The following is a 22,977-nucleotide window of genomic DNA, read 5'->3' as shown; positions in this document are numbered from 1 at the left end:
GGGAAGGGTGCTCGTCATCTTCATTTCAAAGGTGGGATATTACCTAATAAATGGTCACCTGAACATCAGTGGTGTCTCCCCTATAAGACTAGACTCATGAAGGCCTGGATAACATTTGTTGTTTCCTTAGTGTATTTCCTTTACCTGATGATGTCACGGGCAGCAGTACCCAGTATGATTCTGCACGCTCAGAGAGGCAAAGGAAGCACTGTGGCTGGAAAAAGGCAGGTAGCTCCAGGGGTCAGGTACTTTCTGCCTTTCAGTCATGTAGCCCCATGAATTCTTCCAATGTTGTAACTACCAGATAAATAAACTAAATGAACTTGAACAAAGTTTACCATACTATATCTATGTACACATGGGCTTACCAATCTGAGCAAAAAAAAAAAAAAAATTAAGAATAGAAGACTACGTTACTGGACCCCATATTATGTCATGCTAGAGTACAGCAACAAAGAAAAGGCAATGGCTGAAAAGGTGTTTCTGTGGGGGGCAGCCTGCTCCCTCACTCGAGGCAGTAAAAATTGTCCACATGATTGAAGCGTGGATAATACCAGCAGTCTAGGTCTGTCCACCTTTTTCCAGCCTACATACTGCCTCCCGCAGAGTTCATAAAATCTCACTAGCAAGAGCTCCTCTCTATTCCTCTGAAAAGGCAAACAAAAATTTGGCATGACAGTTACATATCAGGATAAGGGGCTTAGAGATCTTTCCTGCAAATGTCAGTCTCATTCATCTGAGGGAAGTAATAAACCTCCGACTGATAGAAGCTGGGAGGGGAAGACAGCAGTAGATTTCCCTAAAATTGCGCTGTTCTATACACTCCCCCCGAAGCTCTGGTACTCACCACTGGCAAGATATTGGGCTTGATGGACCATTGGTTGGACCCATTGGTTCTTATGCATATTCCTCTCTTTTGACACTCTTTTTGTGTAAATTTTAAAGTCATTTCCTCTCTTGATAAAGATTTTGTAATTTGTTTTAAGGGGATATTTCAGTCTGTCCTCATTGTATTATCATTGTTTCACATCTAAAGGTGTTGCCAAGCCCCTTGTGGGGGAATTATTTAAAGCTGCTGTGGTAACAATATGGGGCTAGACGTGAGATCTGAGACGTCTAGACCTTGAGCAAATTATTTGACCGGTTTCCAACCCCAAAGTTTTACAAAGTTGGTTTACTTATTTGTAAAGCATTCTGTAAAGCATTTGTAAAGCATTCTGAAATCCTTGGAAGGAGCTATAATGCAACATAGTACCAATTTCAGCCTTTTCTAAACCCAACTGGAGAGAGAGAAAACCATAGTTACAGTACAGGAATTTTTTGTTTGGAAACTGTTCATTCTTCAATAAAGACATTGAGCCAAGTTTTGCTCAGTCACACAGTGTGAATACGAGCTAGTGGAGTAGCTCTGTATTTACAGTGCAGGGCTGAAAACAAAATTCAAGACACAATCTGCAGTTAGATAGTACAGAGCAAACTGCAGTTATGGCTGAATTTCTAGTGGAATACAACGTGGCTGTTGAACCTGCTACTACCATGCTGCAAGCTGTGCTGTGCCTGGATGGGAAGGGCTTCTGGCAGGTGGGTGAGGAGAAAGGTGCCCACTCTCTGCCAACCCTCAGACAGCAATTTTCCTTGTTTCACAAACGGAAAACTGGGGCACAGACTGCAGGAAGGGAGAACACGAGAGTCTGCTGTTTTCTCTCAGTCTCAGCCCCTTTCCTATACTATCTACTACTCGATTCTTTTCGAGTCTATTTATCACCCCCGGGCAATCCCACCCCTCTTTCTTGCACCCACACGTCTCTTTTCTCCTCTTCCTCATGAGGAGTTTTCTGTTCTCTGTTTTTTCTGTCTCGTGTCTTGTCATAATTTTCTTTCACTCATTTTTTTCTTCTGAACTTTATTTTCTTCTTTTCTGCCTTCCCACCACTTCTTCCTAGCTCCCCCCTCCCCCCTACTGACTTGAAGCTTGCCCCCCCCCCCCTTATTCCTCTCTTCTGCCCACCATTTGGCGCACTCGCCCACAAAGGCCTCAGGGACCCTGAGAATTCACCTGCCACCAGTCTCGCCCTAGTGCCTCACCCCCAGCTCTAGCAAAGGCAGAGGCGCTGAGAATGCTGGTCGAATAAAAGCTCTTACCTCCCACACCTGGTCTCTACCCTGGGACTCAGGGGGCTACAACAACCCTGCACACAGAGTTCCTGCCTACACCCTTCCACCCAGCCAGCTGTAGCCGGTTCATCCCCTTCCCCACCTTTCCTTCCTCCTCCCCTCCCGAGCCAGTCCCTCCACCCTTCCTCAAGAGATGGCCTCCCCCTCCCGCAGTAACACCGCACCCAGCTCGTCTGGCCGAGCGGCCGCAGCCGCACCCTGCCCTAAGGCTCGTCCCGTCCCCGGCCCAGCCCGGCCTGCGCACACACTCCCCGCCCGGGGCCTGGCTAACACACGCAGGGCTGAGTCACCGGCTCACGTGTCTCTTCCACTGCCTGGAACCAGTGAATCCCCAGCCGGCTGCAGGGTAAGAAACCAGCTTGCGGTGAATTTGTCCCAGTCCGAGAGCGGGGGAGGGGGATGCTCATTGGCTCCCAGAAACGGGGCTAAGGGGACGTCCCTGCGCCACGGGCTGGCGACCGATCAGGCGCCTGCGATCTGCCCCCCTCCAGTGTATTAGAAACGTGCAGCTTGGGCTGGTCGGGACCGCCTTCGCCTGTTCTCCCCCCCACCTCCCCCGTATTGCTAGGGGGGACACGGAGGAAGCAGTGCCGGAGCCTCTCCCACCAGCCCCCAGGGCGGGGAAGCTGCTTCGCAATAGCCTGCCCATGGCAAGTTCTCCGCAGCCTTCCAGGGAGAGCCCTGCATGCAGTTTCTCCTCCTCTTTCCTTACGATTTGTCTCCTCGACTTTCCCCCGCGGGCAGAAGCAAAACGTGTCCACACTTAAAACGGCAGCAGTTAAACATCACTACTTCAGGTTTCAGAGTAACAGCCGTGTTAGTCTGTATTCGCAAAAGAAAAGGAGGACTTGTGGCACCTTAGAGACTAACCAATTTATTTGAGCATAAGCTTTCGTGAGCTACAGCTCGATGAAGTGAGCTGTAGCTCACGAAAGCTTATGCTCAAATAAATTGGTTAGTCTCTAAGGTGCCACAAGTATCACAACTTCAGCGTGTGGACAGACCCCCAGAGGCCAAAGAGCCTTTCTGTGCTGCAGCAAATACCTAATGGTGGGGCAGTGGCATGATTCATGAACATATAGTTATTTGTTTTAATTAAAACATAGTTTAGTTCCACGTATGGGACAAGACACAGTTTGTTTTTAATCTGTGTCTGAAGAAAATCAGTTGTTATTGTATTTGTTAAAGTTGATTGAAATTGGGAAAAATTCATGTTTTAATGAAAAATTGTTGCTATTTTAATGAAAGAAGGGTTTTTTTTCATTAATTTCCTACCCTTCCTTTTTTTTAAAAAATAAGCTCTAATGTGTCCTGATCTCAGTGGAGAGAGGGGGGGAAATTTATTGAAGATTGAGGCAAATACCTACAATGTTGGGGAAAAAGTAGAAACATCGTCTTTTGCTTTAAATTCATTTTTAGTGGAGAATTAGACAAAGCAGAATTGCAAAAGTTAAGAACATTAGAACGGCCTTACTGGATCAGACCAAAGGTCCATCTAGCCCAGTATCCTGTCTTCCGACAGTGGCCAGTGCCAGGTGCCCCCGAGGGAAGGAACAGAACAGGTAACCATCAAGTGATCCATCCCCTGTCACCCTGTCCCATCTTCTGGCAAACTAGCCATTGAAAAGTTATAGAAGAGTCAGTAGCTTTGGAAACCTGAATGTGTCCCTGCTGTCAGTTAAAGGGCCTAATCATACATTTTAGAGTTTGTGTAGAACTACCATAGCAGGGCACAGTTTTATAACATGGTTTGGGGATTTGTGTGTGTGTGTATATATGGGACAAAACCATGTTTTAACAATAGTCCTGATCCTGAGCAACAACTCTGATTTGTAGTGTCAGCAACATAGACTATTGAGTTTAAAATAAATTTTAGAATGAAAAGGAATTATAAATGGCTAAATCCTGCAGTCCTTACTCCCCCTGAAATCAGTGCGGGATTTGCCTGCAGGTGTAGGCAAACAAAAGAAATTGGGCAATTTAAATCAATATACAAAAGGATTTTGCAGCATCAGGCCCAGGCTTTGTATATTCTATATTTCACTTTTGATTTCAAAACTCCAGCTCTCGTGTACACATTTGGTTCCATTCTTGGGCTCTGATCCTGCAAAGATTTAGGCACAAACTAAACATGATACACTGTGAGTAATCCCAGTAAATTCAATGAGTTCTCACAGTGCATGAAGTTAAGCAGATGTGTAAGTTTTTGGAGGGCTGGGACCTTAATTTGGCGTGGTCTGCTCAACAGAAACAGATCTCAGACGAGATGGAGATTTAAGTACCTTTCACCAGCTACTATATTGGATGTCTTACTGTATTGCAATTAATAAATCCACTGGTGGGAAAACAAGGAGGAGGTCACCCACCAGTTGTCTTGACTGTCTCTGGTTTGTGAATTTGGAATAAGAGGACTATAGTGTCTATTCCTGCAAGCTCCTTAACCTTTGTTTGTTCCAAATTTAGAAATAAGAGGCTACTGAAGTTTATTATATAACATCTGTAAGGTTGGTGTAACCAATCTACTAGCTGTTATATCTTATTTATGTGAATTTGTTAATGTGTGAGGAAGGTAAACAGAAGTTAACATTCCTGATTTCCATATGGTACAAATGCTCGTTTGTTAGTTTCACCTTTGCTCTGCGTAACACAGGGCATTTAGTTTTTGTAAAATCACTACCTGGAGCCTTGATTGCACTTGTTTTGTTTTTCAGTTTGTAACCATGGAGAAACTGAGTAATGCAAACACCCATTTTGCTCTCGATCTGTTTAGAAAGTTGAATGAAACCAACGCAACAGGAAATATCTTCTTCTCGCCAGTCAGTATTTCTGCTGCACTGGCCATGGTCCTTTTAGGGGCCAAAGGTAACACAGAGACACAGCTGCTGAAGGTCAGCAAAAATTTCTTTCTTGTATAGATTTTTAATATTACAGAAAATAAGTTTTAAGAGAAAAAATATAAGAATTCATTGACCCTTCATATTGTTTCCCACTTAATTCAGTCACTGATTAATTTGATCAAAACCTCTGGAACCAAATTATTTTTTAATTTGTTTTCATGCCTTTTGATGCTAAGATCAGGGCTGCCCCAAGCCCCCAGTTCGAAAGAGCCCACAAACTGAGTGGTGTTGCAACCTAGTATGCCAGGTCACAGTGCCTGGAGAGGGAAGCAAGGCCCAGTCCCACAGGACAGGAGTCATCGCTGTAGGGGTGAGTGCAGGGTGGGCTCACTCTCCACTCCCCCCCCCCTTACAATTTTTATTTGGAAGGGAGGAGAGCTTCTGTTTCAGATTTTGCCCAAAGCCCCTGAGCGACTCTGACGAAGAGATCTGTGATTTTGTAATACATAATGTTACGCATACTGCTGCCATGTTAAAAAAAAAACAAAAACTCAACCCACCTCCCCCTCCTTAAATTTAAAGTATCAGAACTATGATAATGCATGATGACAATATCTTAGCATGAGATCATGAATTTTGTAAAATGACGGGATTGTTATCTCCCACAAGACACATACAAAAAGAAAAGGAGTACTTGTGGCACCTTAGTCTTTAAGGTGCCACAAGTACTCCTTTTCTTTTTGCGAATACAGATTAACACGGCTGTCACTCTGAAGACACATACAACAGTCCCTTCCAACCCTGATATTCTATGATTCTATTCTATGAACTGCTCTGTGGCAAATGCTAGATGTGAATCTTATTTTAATTCCCCTCACAGTTAATGTTGTTTGCAGTGGTGGTGTAGCCATGTTGGTCCCAAGATATTAGAAAGGCAAGGTGGGTGAGATCATATCTTTTATTGGACCAACTTGTGTTGGTGAGAGAGACAAGCTTTTGAGCTATAGAGAGCTCTTCTTCAGGTCTCGGAAAGGTACAGTTACGCTAAACAATCTGTTCCAACTTGTATTTAAGTAGTTAACACATCTTTCAAGGGACCATTCAAGGTGAAGTGACCCATTAATACCCCTGCAGTCATAGGACAAAAAATGGACTGTTAGTGGATTACATCTTGGTGTAATAAACCATAAATCCTGACCTCTCAGTCCCCATCCTCAAACAAAACCTGCACAACACCTTCCAAAGACAAGCCTGGACACTTAAATTCATAACTTTGCCAGACACCAAAAATCATGATCTTAATAAAGACACTGGATTTATGGTTTATTACAGCAATCTGTAACCCACTAGCCCCCCCTTTTTATTCTGTGACTACAGGGGTATTAACGAGCTGCTTCACCTTGAATGGCCCCTTACAATATGTGCTAACTATTTATGCTAAACTACCTGTTTTATCTTAAAAAGAAAAGGAGGACTTGTGGCACCTTAGAGACTAACCAATCTCTAACGTGCCACAAGTCCTCCTGTTTTTTTGCGAATACAGACTAACACGGCTGCTACTCTGAAACCTGTTTTATCTTGTATTTGGCTGTGACACTGAATACCTTTCCCAGACCTGAAGAGCTCTGTGTATCTTGAAAGCTTGTCTCTTTCACCAACAGAAGTTGGTCCAATAAAAAATATTCTCACCTACCTTCTCATTCAGAGTCAAGTCATTACCAGTCTCATATCAAAAATGATCTGAATGAGATCAGCCACAATAGTAATATGCAGCACGTTGTAGACTAATATTTTCAAAAATTGGTGCCTAATGTTCTAAATAAGGCCCTGATTGGAGATTATTTCCTTTTCAGCACACCATTTAAGTGCTTAAGTCTTGAAGGCCTTAAACACATGCTTAACTTTAAAGGCTTACTGTATTTTGTGTTTTCACTGTATTTGCTATATTTTGCGCCTGATAGCCCTGATCCAGACCCCACAGAAATCAATGGAAAGACTCCCTTTGAGTTCAATGGGCTTTGATCAGGCATTTCCACATAACTTTACATTAGCCATATTTTTCAATAACGAAAGCTTTAAGGTATTCAATTTTGTTTTATTACTGTGGCTGGCCCCAGTTCTAGTGAAATCAATGGGAGTACTCAGCAGGGGTTAACACTGTTGAATATAAGCAAGGGTTGAAGAATTGAGCTCTTTGTGTTCAGCCTTTATCAAATTCAGCCTGTGAACAAGCTGCAAACTGCATTAACTAGTGCAGTGAAGATTTCCTGTAGGTTAAATTCTGGTTTTAGAGATGGGAGATTTCAAAATTAGTATTTATTAATTTTAAATTACAAAAAACAATTCTGGATGGCAGTGTTGGTACTAATTTTACGTGGGATTTATTGCTTAAAAGTGATTCAGCTATTCATGGTTTTCTGTTTTATTGGAATGTCACATGCAGTTGTAAAAGGGTATGTTTGAATTCATTCTGCTGGGGGTCACAATATATTTGTTTAAGAATATTGTCTCCTTTGTATTGTTGGCTTTAGGGGGGGCTCTTTTAGGTTATGAGGCAGTATTGCGTTATCCATTAGAACAGTAAAACTATTTAATCACTACATGTCAGACCTGAACTTTGTACAAAAACTAACAGCCCAACCCAGGTTGAACCTATTCAGAGTAGAAATAGCATGAAAAGGGGCTAAAAAACCTACACTGAGACAACTTTCAACATGCTTATCTGTGATACTTTATGTTCTAATTCAAAGTACTTCGTAATATTTGTGAAAATACATTACAACCATCATCGGGGGGGGGGGGGGCAGAGGGGCAGAGAATCTTGTGGGAAAGGTTATAGCTACCAAAGATTTTGAGTTGCATGTGGATATTTGTTTCTGTGGGTCATGGACCCATTTCATAGTGCCTTAATACTGCATCTTTTCACCTATACTAAGCAGATTGAAACTCCCCAGGACACCTAGGCCTGATGCAAAGCCCATTGAAGTCAATAGGAATCTTTCCATAGAGTTAAATGGGCTTTGGATCAGGTCCCTAGACCGTGTCCTATGTGTGGACTCTGGTTCAGTTTAGCTTTATCCAAATATTTCTCTGTGCATTGAAGATCCTTGGTACACTCTCATTGGCCCATCTAGATTCAGGTAGATCTCTCCATAATGCATATATCCTGTTGAGTAACTTGTCTCTGAGAAGTACTTGTGGCATAAGCTTTCGTGGGGGGCCGTCAGGGAACAGGGGTTTGGATGGGGCAGGAGTCCGGGGGGCCTGTCAGGGGTCCAGAAGCAGTGGGAGGGGGGTTTAATGGGGGGGGCCGGGCCATGCCCCCGTCCCCTAATCGGCCCGCTATACAATTTCCAAAACCCGATGCGGCCCTCAGGCCAAAAAGTTTGCCCACCCCTGCACTAGCTGAAGTTTTCAAATAGCTTACAATTAGAAGGCAAGCAGTGGTTGTTTGTTTTTCCTCCTGACTCCAAGGGCCTGATCATTCAAACACTTACCAAGTATTCTGTATTAATTGATAATTTCTTTTAATCCAGACCTTTCATTTTGATGTTGTTGAAGAGCTTCATCCAAGATTTCAGACCCTGACCTCTGACATAAACAGAAGTGGAGCTTCCTATCTGTTGAAGCTTGCCAGTCGGCTTTATGGAGAGAAGACCTACAGTTTTTTAGCAGTAAGTTCATGCAGAAGCTCATGTGACAGAATTCCTGTAGAATTTTTCAAAACTCAATCATCAGTTACTTCCCATTTCTGTTAGGGTCTGGTCCTGCCCCTCTTGAAGTCAGTGGCAAAACTCCCACTGGAACAGGATTTATATAAAACCTTAATACAATTTGGAATTAATTAGTAAACTGCATAACTGCCATGTTATTGATTGATTCCAAGCAGAATAACTTAATTATTTGCATATTTATGAGGTAAAAATTTTGAGGTCAGTTGAAGGACCCACAAGGCAAACTATTTTTGGCTACAAATTTAGCATCCTGTTTTGGGAAGTAGCAGTCTGATATCCACTTGTGCTTCTGGCTCTCAAACTGATAAATCTGTAAATATGAGGGGGTGTGGGGGAAGAGGGAGATTTTTAAGGGCACAAATGGTTTTCAGTGGGGCTTGTGCTGCTATGTCACGGAGGTATTTTTGAAAATTCCATCCACTAGCTATATCAGTGGTACACCACCTGATGTACTTTAAAACCAGCATATCTTCAACTGGTGAAATTCACCCCTATGCAGAGAGCCTACATGAGGGCTGATGGCCACTTATGTCCCACTTACACTCTGAGTGGGAGTTCACTAGTGCCTAGGCTTGTATGGGCCTGTTGCACGGGGGTGAACGTCAACCAATTTAAAAAAAGTCTAAACACTGAAACATCAGTAATAAGTAATCAGTTCATATTCGTGCATGATGGGAGCATTGAAATATTAGCGTTGTTCACCTGTATCTGTCAGAAACAAAAATAATAAAATGCAAGATCAGTTCCTCCAACCCTTGAGATAGACAGATTCTTTAGCTGACCTAAGTTAGTGTTGTTTCACTAGGCTCTAAATAGGCTTGGCAGAATTTTATTTTTATTTTTTTATAATTTTGGCAGATAATATTTTTAAACATTTTTTCCTTTATATTTATCAATTTAAATTTTTAGTTGTTGGAAATTATAGGGGGGTTCTAACAATGGGCGGATCAGACAGTAATGATTTAATGACGGTAGAGATTCAAAAAGTTAAGCTACATAACAGTTAAAACACAAATTGTCAACATCATATGTCAAAATATACAAACCAAAGATTCTTAAATCAAACTCTAGCAAGCAGCATTTTTTATGCTGTGCCTATCCGTAAATTTCAATTATTATTGATGGAAATGTCTTTTCATCAGTTTGTATATGTAGGATGAAATAGATGTTTACCGACAAGTACTGAAAAAAGTCTAATTCTTCCAAACATAGCTATAAAGATATCTATATGCAATGAAAGCTGTTCTTTCTGACTGTGTATTCTAGGACTTCTTGACTAAGACTCAGAAATTATATGCAGCTGATTTGGCTACGGTTGACTTTCTACATGCTTCAGATGAAGCAAGGAAACAAATAAACCAGTGGGTAGGGGAGCAGACTGAAGGTAAGAGATTTTGGTTAGTTAAATAAATCTTTTTGTGGCTACTCAATAGGAATATGTCCTCATTTTCTGCTGCCATTAGAATTGTTCCATCTTGTTATGGGATATCCAATAACATGGCTGGTAAAACCAGAGAATGCATGAGCATGGTGTTTATGGCAGCTAGATAACTCAAAAGACATTTACATTTTCATACATTAAGGCCAACAATTGTTGCCTAAATATGGATTTAGGAGCCTAAATTTAGGCATCTGGTTTTGAAAATCTTGGTCTGAATATAGATTTCTAAATCATGTAGCCCTAATTTTTGGGTGCCCAACTGCAGGTTCCTTAAAGAAGCCCTGTTGCCAGATGGGATATGCTCACCACTTTCTGAAAATCAGGCCCCTTTAAGTTGTCTTGAGTTGAGCACCCAAAAATTGAAGCATTTCTGAAAATTTAGGCTGTAAGGGTTTACACTTTTGTGAAATTATATATGGACTGTTATGATATGCAGCATAATGAAGTACAGTACAATAGAGAATGGCACTTAAATATATTGTATTTGAATCAGGGAAAAATATCAGAAATCTTTTCTTGAATTTAGACAGTGGATTTTTTAAAATGTAAATATGTATAGTGTAAAATAATGTTGTAATGATTTTTTTATTTCTTTGAAGGTAAAATCCCCAACCTGTTGTCTGAGGGCTCGGTTAGTAATATGACCAAACTAGTGTTGGTGAATGCTATTTATTTCAAAGGAAATTGGGCTGAGAAATTTAAAGAAGCAGACACGACACAAATGCCATTTCGATTAAATAAGGTAATGTAGATACATTCTGTTATCTTTTTGCTTGTAGAATATCTATAAAGGGAAGCTGTCAGGTAATTTAGGCCCCAAATTAAAGTTTTTGTAAAAGATTTTAAAATTACAAACCAAATACGAATAGAAGCATTTTCATGTTTTTGGTTTTTTTAAATGTGTTCAAACAGTTTTTTGTTTGGATATATAAACATTTTCCTGCAGTCAGTGGGCTAGACTCTGTGTTTCACTGCTCGTCCATTTTCTGCAGGAATGTAAGAGTGGAGGAAAATGTGGCATGTAGGTACATTTGCCTCTCCCATACTCTGTCTCTGGTGAGGGACCTGTTTTCTCCAAATACAATTTAGTGTAGCTTTAAATTATGCTTTTAATGCCTCCCTGGAAGCAGTTATGCTATCTGAGCGTAGCTGAATCACCATATACTTTGGCCAAGGCTTCTTTCCTTGTCATATATGCCCCTTATGCCAGGGACTGTGGGAAGAACCATGCTAGGGTTGCTAATTTTGCTTGGACGTATTCCTGAAGGTTTCCTCACATGACAATAATCTTTAATTAAAGATGAATTCCTGGAGATTCCAGGACAGTCCTGGAGGGTTGGCAATGCAGAGCAGTCTATTAGTTCTACAGTGCCTGGGGATAGCTTTTACACTGGGGATATTTCTCACAGGCCGTTAACACAGTTTGTGGCCCCTCTTGCTATTGGAGGAGCATAGAGGAGCTACAATTGAATGAAGAATCTGGGCTAGTTTCTACAATCGAAGAAGGAAGCATTATGCTAGGCAAGAGAAACCAAAAGCAAAACTGAACATAATAATTCTTAGCATTTACATAGTACCAAGTCTTCAAATAATTGTTAATAAATCCAGCATTAGTGAATCTGACCTGTGTATATTTTCATTGCCTAAGATGACGGAGGTGGGAAGAGAGAGTAAACCATACAGTGAAAAGTAATTTAGATTTTAAAAGTCAATTTTAATCTAAGATATTGTTAAAAACATAGGTAAAGAAATCTGAGTTTTAATTTGTCAGTCTTCTTTTAATTTACGAAAAATATTAATTAAGAAAATTTTCTTTATTTTTTGTAAACCATTCAGAATGAAAAAAAGACAGTGCAAATGATGTATCAGAAAAATACATTTCCTTTTGGATACATCTCTGAACTGAAATGTTGTATGCTAGAGCTTCCCTATGACGGAAAAGAACTTAGCATGATCATCTTGTTACCTGATGACATTGATGATAACTCCACTGGACTCCAGCAGGTAATTTATACAAGCCAATCTCAGTTTCTGCTTGGATGGCATTTCACAGTTTTACTGTAATATAGAACCTTGTTTTTAGTCTGCCTCTCACCCATTCAAAAGCCCACAAATTTTAACCTTCAACATTATGCCTTCACCTGTTTGTCCTACCAATAGAACAGTAAAGAATTAATCACAAAAGGGGAAAATCCTGCTGTTTCCATCACCATCCTCGGATAGTCCTTAAGTACTTTCATTGTTTATTTTAGAAGTGTAGTAGGAGTTTTACTTATCAAATAGAATGATGTAGGGCCAGTTTCCAGTGGTGCATCCGCTATCCAAAGCGGTGCATCTGCTTTGTGTCACGCTGTTGGAGGAATCTGGTCGTGGAGACTGTCTAACTATCCACAAGAGGGTCAGTTCTGAGTTGGGGAGTCTTCTCAAGTTGAGTGGATGCTATGCTAGTCCTCTCCCTTCTGGTGGCATGGGGGGTTTGCCCGGAGTCAGTGGCAGATTAATGATTTTGCCGTCCCGGCCCCATATGAACTTGTTTTAGTTTTTTTTTACAAATTCATTTGAACCCAGCGGCAGCTCCTCACGGCCCCCCCAGCTCACCTCCACTCCGCCTCCTCCCCCGAGCGCGCCGCTGCCACTCCGCTTCTACCCCCTCCCTCCCAGGCTTGCTGGAAACGGCAAGCCTGGGTGGGAGGGGGTAGAAGCGGAGCAGCGGCACACTCGGGGAAGGAGGCGGCGGTGGAGCAGAGGTGAGCTGGGATGGGGAGCGGTTCCTCTTCCTCCTTCCCCCCCCCCCCCCGGGTTACTTCCTGGGGCCCACCCCATGCCGCAGCTCACCTCCGCTCCGCCTCCTCCCCTGAACGCGCCACCGCTCCTCTTCTCCCCCCTCCCTCCCAGCGCTTTCACGCAGCAACCCTGAGCAGGAGGGCGAAGGAGGGGAAACATGGCACGCCTGGGGGAGGAGGCGGGGCCAGGGATTTGGGGAAGGGGCGGAGTTGAGGCAGGGCCGGGGGCGCGCGAGCACCCACCGGAGCCAGGTCAAGTCGGCGCCTATGGCTATTATACATTTGCTGCCCCTGCAAATTTACCGCCCTAGGCCTAGGCGATAATATGCTGCTGCCCGGAGTAGGGCAGAAGTTTCCGTACACTCTGCTGATGGTCAGTTCAGTCCTTTAGAATTCCATTGGCAGCCCCTGTTACTTACAGCAGCCTTCACTTTGTCAAAGTGCTGCAGAAGCTTTAACCAATTAATTAATCCTCAGAACTGAGCCAGGAGGTAGTTGACAAAGTCTATATTTACTTTACTTTGTATACATATATCATTATAGACCATGTTTTCAATATTGCATTTTACATGTTTTTGGAAGAGAAATACTTTTACACTGGTGGTATTTCAGAATCTCTCTGCACAATTTAATGATCTCTGTGCTTGTAATTCCAGCTAGAGAAGCAGCTCACCTTAGAAAAGCTCCAGGAATGGACACAGCCACAAAATATGCGTCCCATTGATGTTCATGTGCATCTGCCTAAATTTAAGATGGAAAACAGCTATGACCTTAAATCAGATTTATCAGGTCTGGGCCTGCAGGATATATTTGACAGTGGCAAGGCTGACTTGTCTGGAATGTCAGGCTCACAAGACCTCTTTCTATCTGAAATTGTACACAAGTCTTTCATAGAAGTGAATGAAGAAGGCACAGAGGCTGCAGCTGCCACTGCTGGCATTGCTGTGTTCTGCATGCTTCTGGAAGAGGATTTCAATGCTGATCACCCTTTCCTTTACTTCATCCGTCACAATCCAACACAAAGCATACTTTTCTTTGGCAGGTATGCTTCTCCATAAAAGAAGACAGAGCTACAGTTGAGGACCTGATCCTATTTCCACTTTAACCAGTGGGAACCTGTAATTAAGTTCTTACTATTTTCATTTCAATTCTGCATTTCACAATAGAATGACTACTCAGAAATTGATACCTAAGATCCTTCCTGGGCTTTTTTGCCAATTCCTTAGCACTGATATCTGTTTGGGTACAGTAAAATATGCCTTATGCAATGACTCACAGGCTGAAAAAGTCTGGTTGCTCAGCACGGTTGATCTTCTAATAAAGGTGAACCAGAATTGAACATAGTACTTCTGAGGATTCTTCAAGGCAGTTACTTGAGTCAGAAAATTCCCTAAAGTATGAACATCCTCTTGTGTCGGTTTTGCAATGTTATTGTGAACTGGCAGTGACTTCCCTTTGGTGTAATTCCCCTCTCTGCTGACTTTGATCCTGTACTTCAATGTGCTTGCTCAGCAGGATAAGTTTGCAAGGCTTTTCCTTTCTTAGAGTCTCTTCTTTTAGAGGCCTTTGAACATAATGCTGTTTGGCATCAGAAGGCACTCAACAGCCGAATGGGCGTTATTATATTTTGGGATAAAAGGTCAATTAGCATTTGTCTAGAGACACTTTCTATTCTTAGAGAAAGCATTAAGCTGTTTTAAACACATGCAACCCTTACAATCACTGTTTCAGAACTCTAGTATGATATTGCTTCTGAGTGAGGAGGTGGAAATGGGACAGGCAATTTCTTAATAGTTTTTTAAGAAATCTTAACACTTCTGTACATTTTAAACAAAAATTTTAAAACTGTTTTATCCATTTAAAATGTATGGAGATTTTGAGAGGTCTTGAAAGATTTTTCAGATAGTTGAAACTAACTTTCCAAAAGGGCATGCAATCTTGGCCTAAAACTATAATAGCAACACAGGAAGGATTCCTGCTTTCCAGGGAACTGCTTTGTTGGTGTTCCAAATGTCTTAAGTGCAGTTTATGTATATTAATGCTACAGTGAGTTCTCGCCCACGTGGCTGCCTACTGCCTGGAGGTCAGACTAGATGATCATAATGGTCCCTTCTGACCTAAATATCTATGAATACTGCCTCTTTACAAGCTGAGTTTTGCACCAAATGACAGTTTGACTTCTAGGAACTGGTTCACTTATGTACTCGTAATGTCCTGCTGTTGCTTCCTCTTAGTATTAGTAGCCTGTATAATTTCATGTATATTCTGCGCGGTTATGTCTATGCATTAACAGTATAACCTCAGGTATATTCTGTATCCCTAATTCTGTATTCCTTTGTGAACCTCACTATAACTTTGCCTTGGAACTACAAATAAACGGTTGTATTTAAAAAAAAAAAAAAAAAGGTATCTGTTTGTCCACAGCAGGCAGTTTTATGCACAAAATGTGGCATTTGACAGCACAAAAACAGTTGTATAACTGTTATAACACCAAAGTAAGCAAGTGGGTTGGTGGGTGTGGTTTGCTATATAAGTTCTCCTTTTGCATTTTCAGAATAGTTGGCTCTGGGCAACAGCCTCTTGCAATGGGAGAGGGAGAGCAGAGAACTGGAGATTAACCCTGGGAAGGGGAGGGCAGAAGTGTTGAGAGAACCAGGAGCTGCTGTACTACCTGTGGGCTAAATGCACCTGTAAATATTTGGAATGATGCCTGGAACTGAAGGAGTGATTGGTGGGCAGAACACTGATGCTGGCAGCTAAACAGACTCATTCTGTGGGTCAGGAAATTATGGTGTGGGTGTTCAGGAAACTGGCACTTCCTTAAATAATTTTTTAACTTCCTCTGGAAGTTCGTAAGACTAACTGTCAATGTAACAGACTGCAGCTAATACTTTTGAGAACTTAAAAGCAACATGGGGAGAACAACTAACTGTTTAACAGTATAGTCTCCGCATCAGTAAAAAATAAGGTTGAATCTGTTACTAACATCTTGGTTTCAAAAGCTGTGGTTTGTTTGAACCAGATCAGAGGAGGAGCTGCTAGAATCTTTGTATGTAGAGTAGTCCAGATATGAGGGGCTATGGAAGGCCATATTGGACAGTGTGGATCTGTAAGCACAATGACCTATCCCTGAAGAGTTAGAAACTCTGATATACTGAGTACATTTTTTTTTTTTTTTTTAGGAATAAGATAAGTCTGCAAAATGCCTCATATAGAATTATTTGCAGTTGTACTAGGTTCATTGGTTTCCCTTCTGAAAATAATTCTGGGCCTGATTGTTCAGTCTTTAAAAGTCAAACTTCTGTTGATAACAAGCGGGGCTTTTGTCAAAGTAATGATTAGGTTCTGTTTCATTGCACACTCTTTCCCTTACTTTACACTTAGGCCTGGTCTACATTTGAAAGTTATACCATATAACTATGTCTGTTAGGAGTGTGATTATTTCACTGATATTGGTATATCTCTACAAGCCCTAGTGTAGATGTCATTATTCCAATAAATTCGTATAGTTTTCAGAGTAACAGCCGTGTTAGTCTGTATTCGCAAAAAGAAAAGGAGTACTTGTGGCACCTTAGAGACTAACCAATTTATTTGAGCATAAGCTTTCGTGAGCTACAGCTCACTTCTCCGATGAAGTGAGCTGTAGCTCACGAAAGCTTATGCTCAAATAAATTGGCTAGTCTCTAAGGTGCCACAAGTACTCCTATTCGTATAGTTATAACCTTCCTGTATGGGGAGAAGCTATACCCATAAAAAGCCCCTTTACACTGATATAATGGCATTGCTTTAATTATACTGGTTAAAGAAATACAACTTTTTAGTGTAGAAAAGACCATAAAACAGTTTGAAAAATATTGCCCTGAATGTAGAAACAAATTACATGTCATGTTAAGTTGTTCAAACTTGTCCTGTCTTTGGACTGTTATGTAGGAATTTAGGGAACAGAAACCCTCTTCTTAAATCCTTCCTTTGGCTTTTGTTGTTTGGTGATTGTGAGGTACAAATATGTCTACTTTCTCCAGCAACATGATATGCAGAGTCCAAATGGTTGTAATACAACAACTGATAAAAGTAAAACCATCTACTTCTTGAAAGATAGTCAATTTTAAAAAAGGTAAGTATTTTGCCATATTACACTTGTCCCTGAATCTCCTTGCTGAGTTTTATGGTTCCACGATCAAATTTTCCTGTTTTTTTTAAGATGGTCTCCCCTGATCTCATGTCAGAAATTTATTCAGAGGGAAAACTGATTATACAGGAGAATGGGTAAAGTGACTATAGCCATAGGCAAGATATATAAAAATGGTGCTTAAAGTCAGGCTAAAGCCTGATTTAGGTGTCTAGATAAGTGACCTAATTTTTAAAACTTGAGCATACACCACCTCCAATTTAAGACAGTGGGAGACTCTAGGTGTGTGGGATTTTTGAAAATCAGGTCACTCATTTGGGGTCTTAATCAGGCACTATGGGTGAAATCGGAGCCCCACTGAAATCAATGGCAAAACTCCCATTGACTTCACTGAAGCCAGCATTTCATCCTAGAGGCCTAAATATGGAATGAGGGGTATAACTTCAGGCACACGTCTTGCCAAAGCACAGTCACACACACAAAACCTACAAAATATATATATTTTTTTCTCTTTTTTAAAAAAACTCATTTATACTAGTCCTATGTGTTATTGGAAAATAGTAAGCCAAGTGTACTTGTTTCCCTTTAAAGGATTGGTAAATGTTTGAAAATTAGCTTTTCCATTCAGCCCCAGATCATAGGACGGTACAATATAGGAAGCCACAACTACAAATTTCTGTAGCATAGGGTTGAGGATTTCTAAAGGATACCAAAAAGAAAAGGAGTACTTGTGGTACCTTAGAGACTAACCAATTTATTTGAGCATGAGCTTTCGTGAGCTACAGCTCACTTTGAACCCACAGAACTTGCGTGGTGGGTGGCTGTGCTGGCTAGTGCATTAGCAGCAGTGAGGGAGAGCCACAAAGGAGGCAATTCTGAAGTCCCCAAAGGATACCAGTTTGCTTCATGTTGGGATCTCCTGATCAGACACTACCATGTGTCACAAAATGCAGAACATAACGTATGCTGATTTTGGAATGATGAGTAAGTTGGACTTAGTCTTGCTGCTTGCATGGCCTCTTTATGACAACTCTTTGCTTCTAACAGTGTCAACATACATGCCTATGAGATACCAGAGGAATCTTACGATCTTATGAGATACCAGAGGAATGTTGACATTTGGTCATTGTCGGATCTGTACACTTTGAACAGCCCTTTCTGCAAACCAAGCAGTGCATCCTGCATAAGGACTTTCGATATCTCCAGGTTAAAGTCTTCTGAAATTAGAAATGAACTAAATTGTGTTGATTAAAGATCTAATTCATAGAAGATTTAATATTAAACTACATATACCATTAAACATTTGATATCATTTGCATATGAGCAACTCTATCAGGGTCAGGCAAACTTTTTGGCCTGAGGGCTGCATTGGGTTTTGGAAATTGTATGGAGGGCCGGTTAGGGGAGGCTGTGCCAGACTGTGCCCCAGCCCCCATCCGGCCCCCCCGCCCCCGCTTCTCGCCCCCTGACAGCCCCTCTCCCGGGACTCCTGCTCCATCCAAGCTGCCCCCCCGTTCTCTGACAGCCCCCCAGGACCTCTACTCCACCCCCCCCACTCCCTGTTCCCTGATTGCCCCAGAACCCCACCACCCTATCCAACCCCCCCTCATTCCTGACTGCCCCCCCCCCGGAATCCCTGCCCCCATTCAAACCTCCACTCCGTTCCCTGCCCTCTGACTGCCCCAACCCCTATCCACACCCCCGCCCCCTGACCACCACCCCGAACTCCCCTGCCCTCTATCCAACCACCCCCACCACCCCCCACTCCCTGCCTCCTTATGGCACTTCCTGGACCACTGGTGGTGCTACAGCCATGCTGCCCACAGCACCGGGTCAGGCTGCAGCTCTGCAACTGCGCTGCCAGGCCACCCAGACCATTGTGCCGGCAGTGTGGCATGCTGAGGCTGCGGGGGAGAGGGGACAGCAGGGGAAGGGCCAGGGCCTAGCTTCCCTGGCCAGAAGCTCAGGGGCCAGGCAGGAGGGTCCCAGGGGCCGAATGTGGCTCACGGGCCATAGTTTGCCCACCTCTGAACAATATGGTCAACTGTATCAAGCTGGCTGGCCAAGTTATGAAAATATCTTGGAAAGAGACATTTGACCAGATTCTGCTTTCAGTTACAATGGTATAAATCCAGAGCAACTCAGCTGAAACCCCTTAATTTGGGATTTACTGTGGTGTAACTGACATCAGAATCTGGCTCTTGGACTCTATTTCTTACCATAGTTAAACCCTAGCTAGCTCTGGCAGGCTATTTAGAGCTTCCCACATGGTTGGCTGGGTTATATATATATTCCTACATGTACCTATGAGAATTGTTCCATAGCTGTCACTTACATTACACGGGGGGCGGGGTGGAAGTGGAATAAAAGACCTACTTCCCTTCATATTAGTGGGAATGCCTAGAGACACATGAGTTCGAGGATAATGTATTTGCAGCTCTGAATTCAACTGCCTGGTGCTCAGCTCACGTCTGTTAGGAGAGAGAGAGTGAACAAATCCAGAGATCCGCAGAACACAAAGCGAATGCTCCTTCTGCACCCTTAAAAGGTGACCAGGAAATCTGGCATTTTCAAACGACCAGCAGCCGGTTCACCCTGCTTGGATGGATCTACCCAGCTAGATTTTATTTTTACATATAATTATGAAAAATATTATGTTGCTTCTGCAAACAAGAACTTTAAACGAATGAGAGAATCTCCTTAACAGATAAAATGGTACAGTCCATAGGCTAATTGAGGAGTAACTCTTTTTCAGAAAATAGCAAAAGGAAATTGTGGGGAAAAAGGGTTTTACAAATATTTATTACAGAACTTCTGCACAACTTCCCCCTCCCCTGCATGTTTTAACAAGTTGGTTCTCTCATCTGGTAGTGCAGAGCTGGGCAAATAATGGAAAGACAATCCATTAGCTACTTTATTAGAGCAATATCACTTTATTCATCCATTAGATTATTCAACTACTATTGTTGGCCTCTCTCTATTTTTGAGGTTTGTGTGTTACTATTTGGGTCAGCTGCGGTCCTTATTTTTTTTAATTTGTTATTTTATATCCTGGTTACAACTTGTTCTTTACTGTCCATCAAATTTTGATGACAATTCAATAAATTTGAAAGTCCCGCTTATGATTTTTTGATCCAGTCTCATTTTGGAGGGGCTGAGTTATGATTTTTGAATGTTTGGGTTTGGCAATATTGCAGAAAATTGAAAAAAATAGGGGAGATATCAGAGTGGGGAAGTGGACATTTTGGCCTTATATCTATCTCAGACTTTATAGGGGAGAGGAAGTGGTTCAAAGTTAAATGTCCATTTCCAACTTTGTCTGATAATTAAGGACTCTGTCATCTAGCAGGCACATGTATAACAAAAGCCAAAGGTTGGAAGATGAAGCTAGACAAATTCAAATGGAAATAAAGTGCAAATATTTAACAGTGAAACTAATTAGTCATGGGGATAGGTTATCAAGGGACATGGTGGATTTTCCATCATCTTAGTTATAATGATCCCATCTGATCTTAAAAATCAATGAGTGTGAATTGATCACCTATGCAACAACAAGCTTTGAAAATATCTTATTTCAGTTTGCCAATATTGTGGATTGTCATTCACTACAAATTACAGTTTGCTTTCACATGAGAGACTCAGAAATACAGCAGAACAGGATGTTGAAACCATTTACTTTTTAAAAACTTATGCCCTCTGGTGGCTGCCACATTTTACTCAGCTGACTAACATAAAAAATGTTGTACCTCTGACTGATGGTACCTAACTTAACCCAGAAATGTAACTGGCGAAGCAGAGTGAGGCCTCACATGCAACTCAATGGCATTTCTCTGTTTGTCTGTCTCACTGCGACGTGAAAACTTTCAAACACCACAGCCAATAAATTCCAAAATTTTAGGGGCTGTTTTAGGCATTAATGGACTGATTTTGGTGAAGACTAGAAAATCAGAGAAGAGGGACGCATGGCATATGGTTAGAGGAGCCAGCAATTTCAGCCACCCCTGTACTTGTCTATAGATCAAAGAACTTGTTGATGGCAGCTATGAGCATCTTCCAGCATAAAAACACTCCATCTCATCTCTGCACATCTTCCAAATATGATTTTTAAATGTTGACACGCTGAATGACACACCCCTTCTGCTCCAGTCAGAAACAAAAAGTAAAAATAGGTGAGGGTGAAGGGAGGAATGGAGGCTCACACGGGGTGGGGGGTAAGAAAATGTGGGAGCCTGGTGTGTGGGGAGGAGTAATGGGAGACACACAGAGCCCCTGGCATGAGGGTGGGTATAGGAGAGTTTCAGGGTATCTCTGAAATAAAGTGGGATGGGAAAGTGATACATAAGGAGTTTGTGGGAGAGAATGGACAGCTGCAAGTATGAGATTGTGATCTAATTTAATGACAATATAATTGATATTTTGTTCTAGACTGCAGAATCTCACTGTAAGGTACTGCATGTATCCATAAGTGAATTAGCAAATGTCAAGCACTCGGAAGTGATTTAATAAAAATGCAATGTCATCTTCACTGTACGCAGTGGGGACCAATGAAAACTAGCCTTCACAGCAGGGTAGTGCTTAACTGCCCAATATATTTCCCTATTTATTAATGGTAATCAGTGCTTTCTAGCCTCTTAATTTCTAGACTGCTGCACTGGACAAAACTGATGCTCTTTCACTGTGGGCTCAGTCTTCTACCAGAACTAAGTCAGGGTCATGCCTTAAATGCGGCTATTCCAAAGTAGTACCCTGTGTGATTCTGCAGGAAACCTGCATTCCAATTGTATTTCCTGTAGGAAAGGTTTTCACAGCAGCTGTGGAATAATTTGCAGCATGCTATGGAAACAACGACATTTCGAGTGGGTCGCACATTTGTGTGCCCTTCAGTCAAGTCTTGATGGCAGCAACATTTGCCAGATTCAATCTATCCAGGAGTCCTTTTATAAAATAAATAAAACTATGGCTCAAGTGCCCACCCAGAGCTGTACTATTTCTGTCTCTGGGACATAAATAAATAAAACCTCCCTGGTCATACTGAAAGGTTTCCCCCTCACATGCAATCATTCAAAAGTCTTTTCAGAACATGGCACGTTGTATGTTTTTATCTGGGGCGGGAAGGTGGGGAGGAATCAGTAAAAAGAAACATGGAAACTCAGTATTAGATTTGCATATAAGAAACTGAGCAACCCTAATTAATACAAATCCTCAGTCCTAAATAATGAATATCCAGTTTATGGAGATCCAAAACTCTGTCTCACCACATACCCACCCACCTAAAACCACACTCACAGGTTGAGTTAGTCTCAGTGTTGTCAAAGGCATCTGAGGGTGACTGTCCCCCACTGATCTGCTCAAGGCCTGACAGAACTGCTCCTCCTGCTCCGACGTACAGCTCTCTGGTCCAGTTTTGTGATTTCAGCTCTGCTTCCACCAGCCAGGAGGAAGTCAGCTCAGCAGCCAGTACTGCTCCAGTCACTCCTTGCCCTGAAATCATCTCTACTTGCCACCACTGATCCAAATGAATCCCCTCAGTCCTCACTGTCAGCTGTGCTTCTATAGCCACTGGTATGGTCCAGTCCAGTCCAGTCCAGGAAATTCTTCCATAGAGGGTTCAGGTGAGGAACCCAAAATAAAACAGGTTGCTTGGATAGAGTTCATGAGATACCATTCTTCATCTCCAGGATACAACCTTTTACCATCCTTTTGCCTAGCCTAAGCTTCATTACCCAACCAACATCCATTACTCATAAAGTCAGGTTGATCCCTCACCTAGAGTATATCCTACACAATTCCTGTGTCCTTTTATGAGTACCATAAAAATAATAATCTATTGTCACATTTATTCATCAAATCATAAGCAAATTCCAACCAAAACAGCAAC

General features: G+C 42.0%; 1 protein-coding gene across 3 annotated transcripts; it reads left to right on the top strand.

Annotated features, from left to right (window-relative positions):
* Nucleotides 1-1,430: 1,430 nt before the first annotated feature.
* Nucleotides 1,431-15,347, top strand: LOC144261308 (leukocyte elastase inhibitor-like). Of its 3 annotated transcripts, none has more exons than XM_077810720.1 (7): nt 1,431-1,581; nt 4,887-5,063; nt 8,549-8,686; nt 10,013-10,130; nt 10,787-10,929; nt 12,024-12,191; nt 13,627-15,347. In XM_077810720.1, the coding sequence occupies exons 1-7, from the start codon at nt 1,486-1,488 to the stop codon at nt 14,026-14,028; spliced, it is 1,242 nt and encodes a 413-aa protein (XP_077666846.1). In that variant the 5' UTR covers nt 1,431-1,485; the 3' UTR covers nt 14,029-15,347. The 3 variants fall into 3 exon arrangements, with proteins under 3 accessions (XP_077666846.1, XP_077666847.1, XP_077666849.1); XM_077810721.1 differs by lacking the exon at nt 1,431-1,581 and adding an exon at nt 2,404-2,521 and having other exon boundaries at nt 13,627-15,346; XM_077810723.1 differs by lacking the exon at nt 1,431-1,581 and adding an exon at nt 3,601-3,737.
* The last annotated feature ends 7,630 nt before the right edge of the window (nt 15,348-22,977 follow it).

This window comes from Eretmochelys imbricata, chromosome 2, assembly GCF_965152235.1.
Source record: "Eretmochelys imbricata isolate rEreImb1 chromosome 2, rEreImb1.hap1, whole genome shotgun sequence".
Taxonomy (NCBI): Eukaryota; Metazoa; Chordata; order Testudines; family Cheloniidae; genus Eretmochelys; species Eretmochelys imbricata.
The sequence above is the reverse complement of the archived record's forward strand: the minus strand, read 5'-3'. Positions and strand labels throughout refer to the sequence as shown.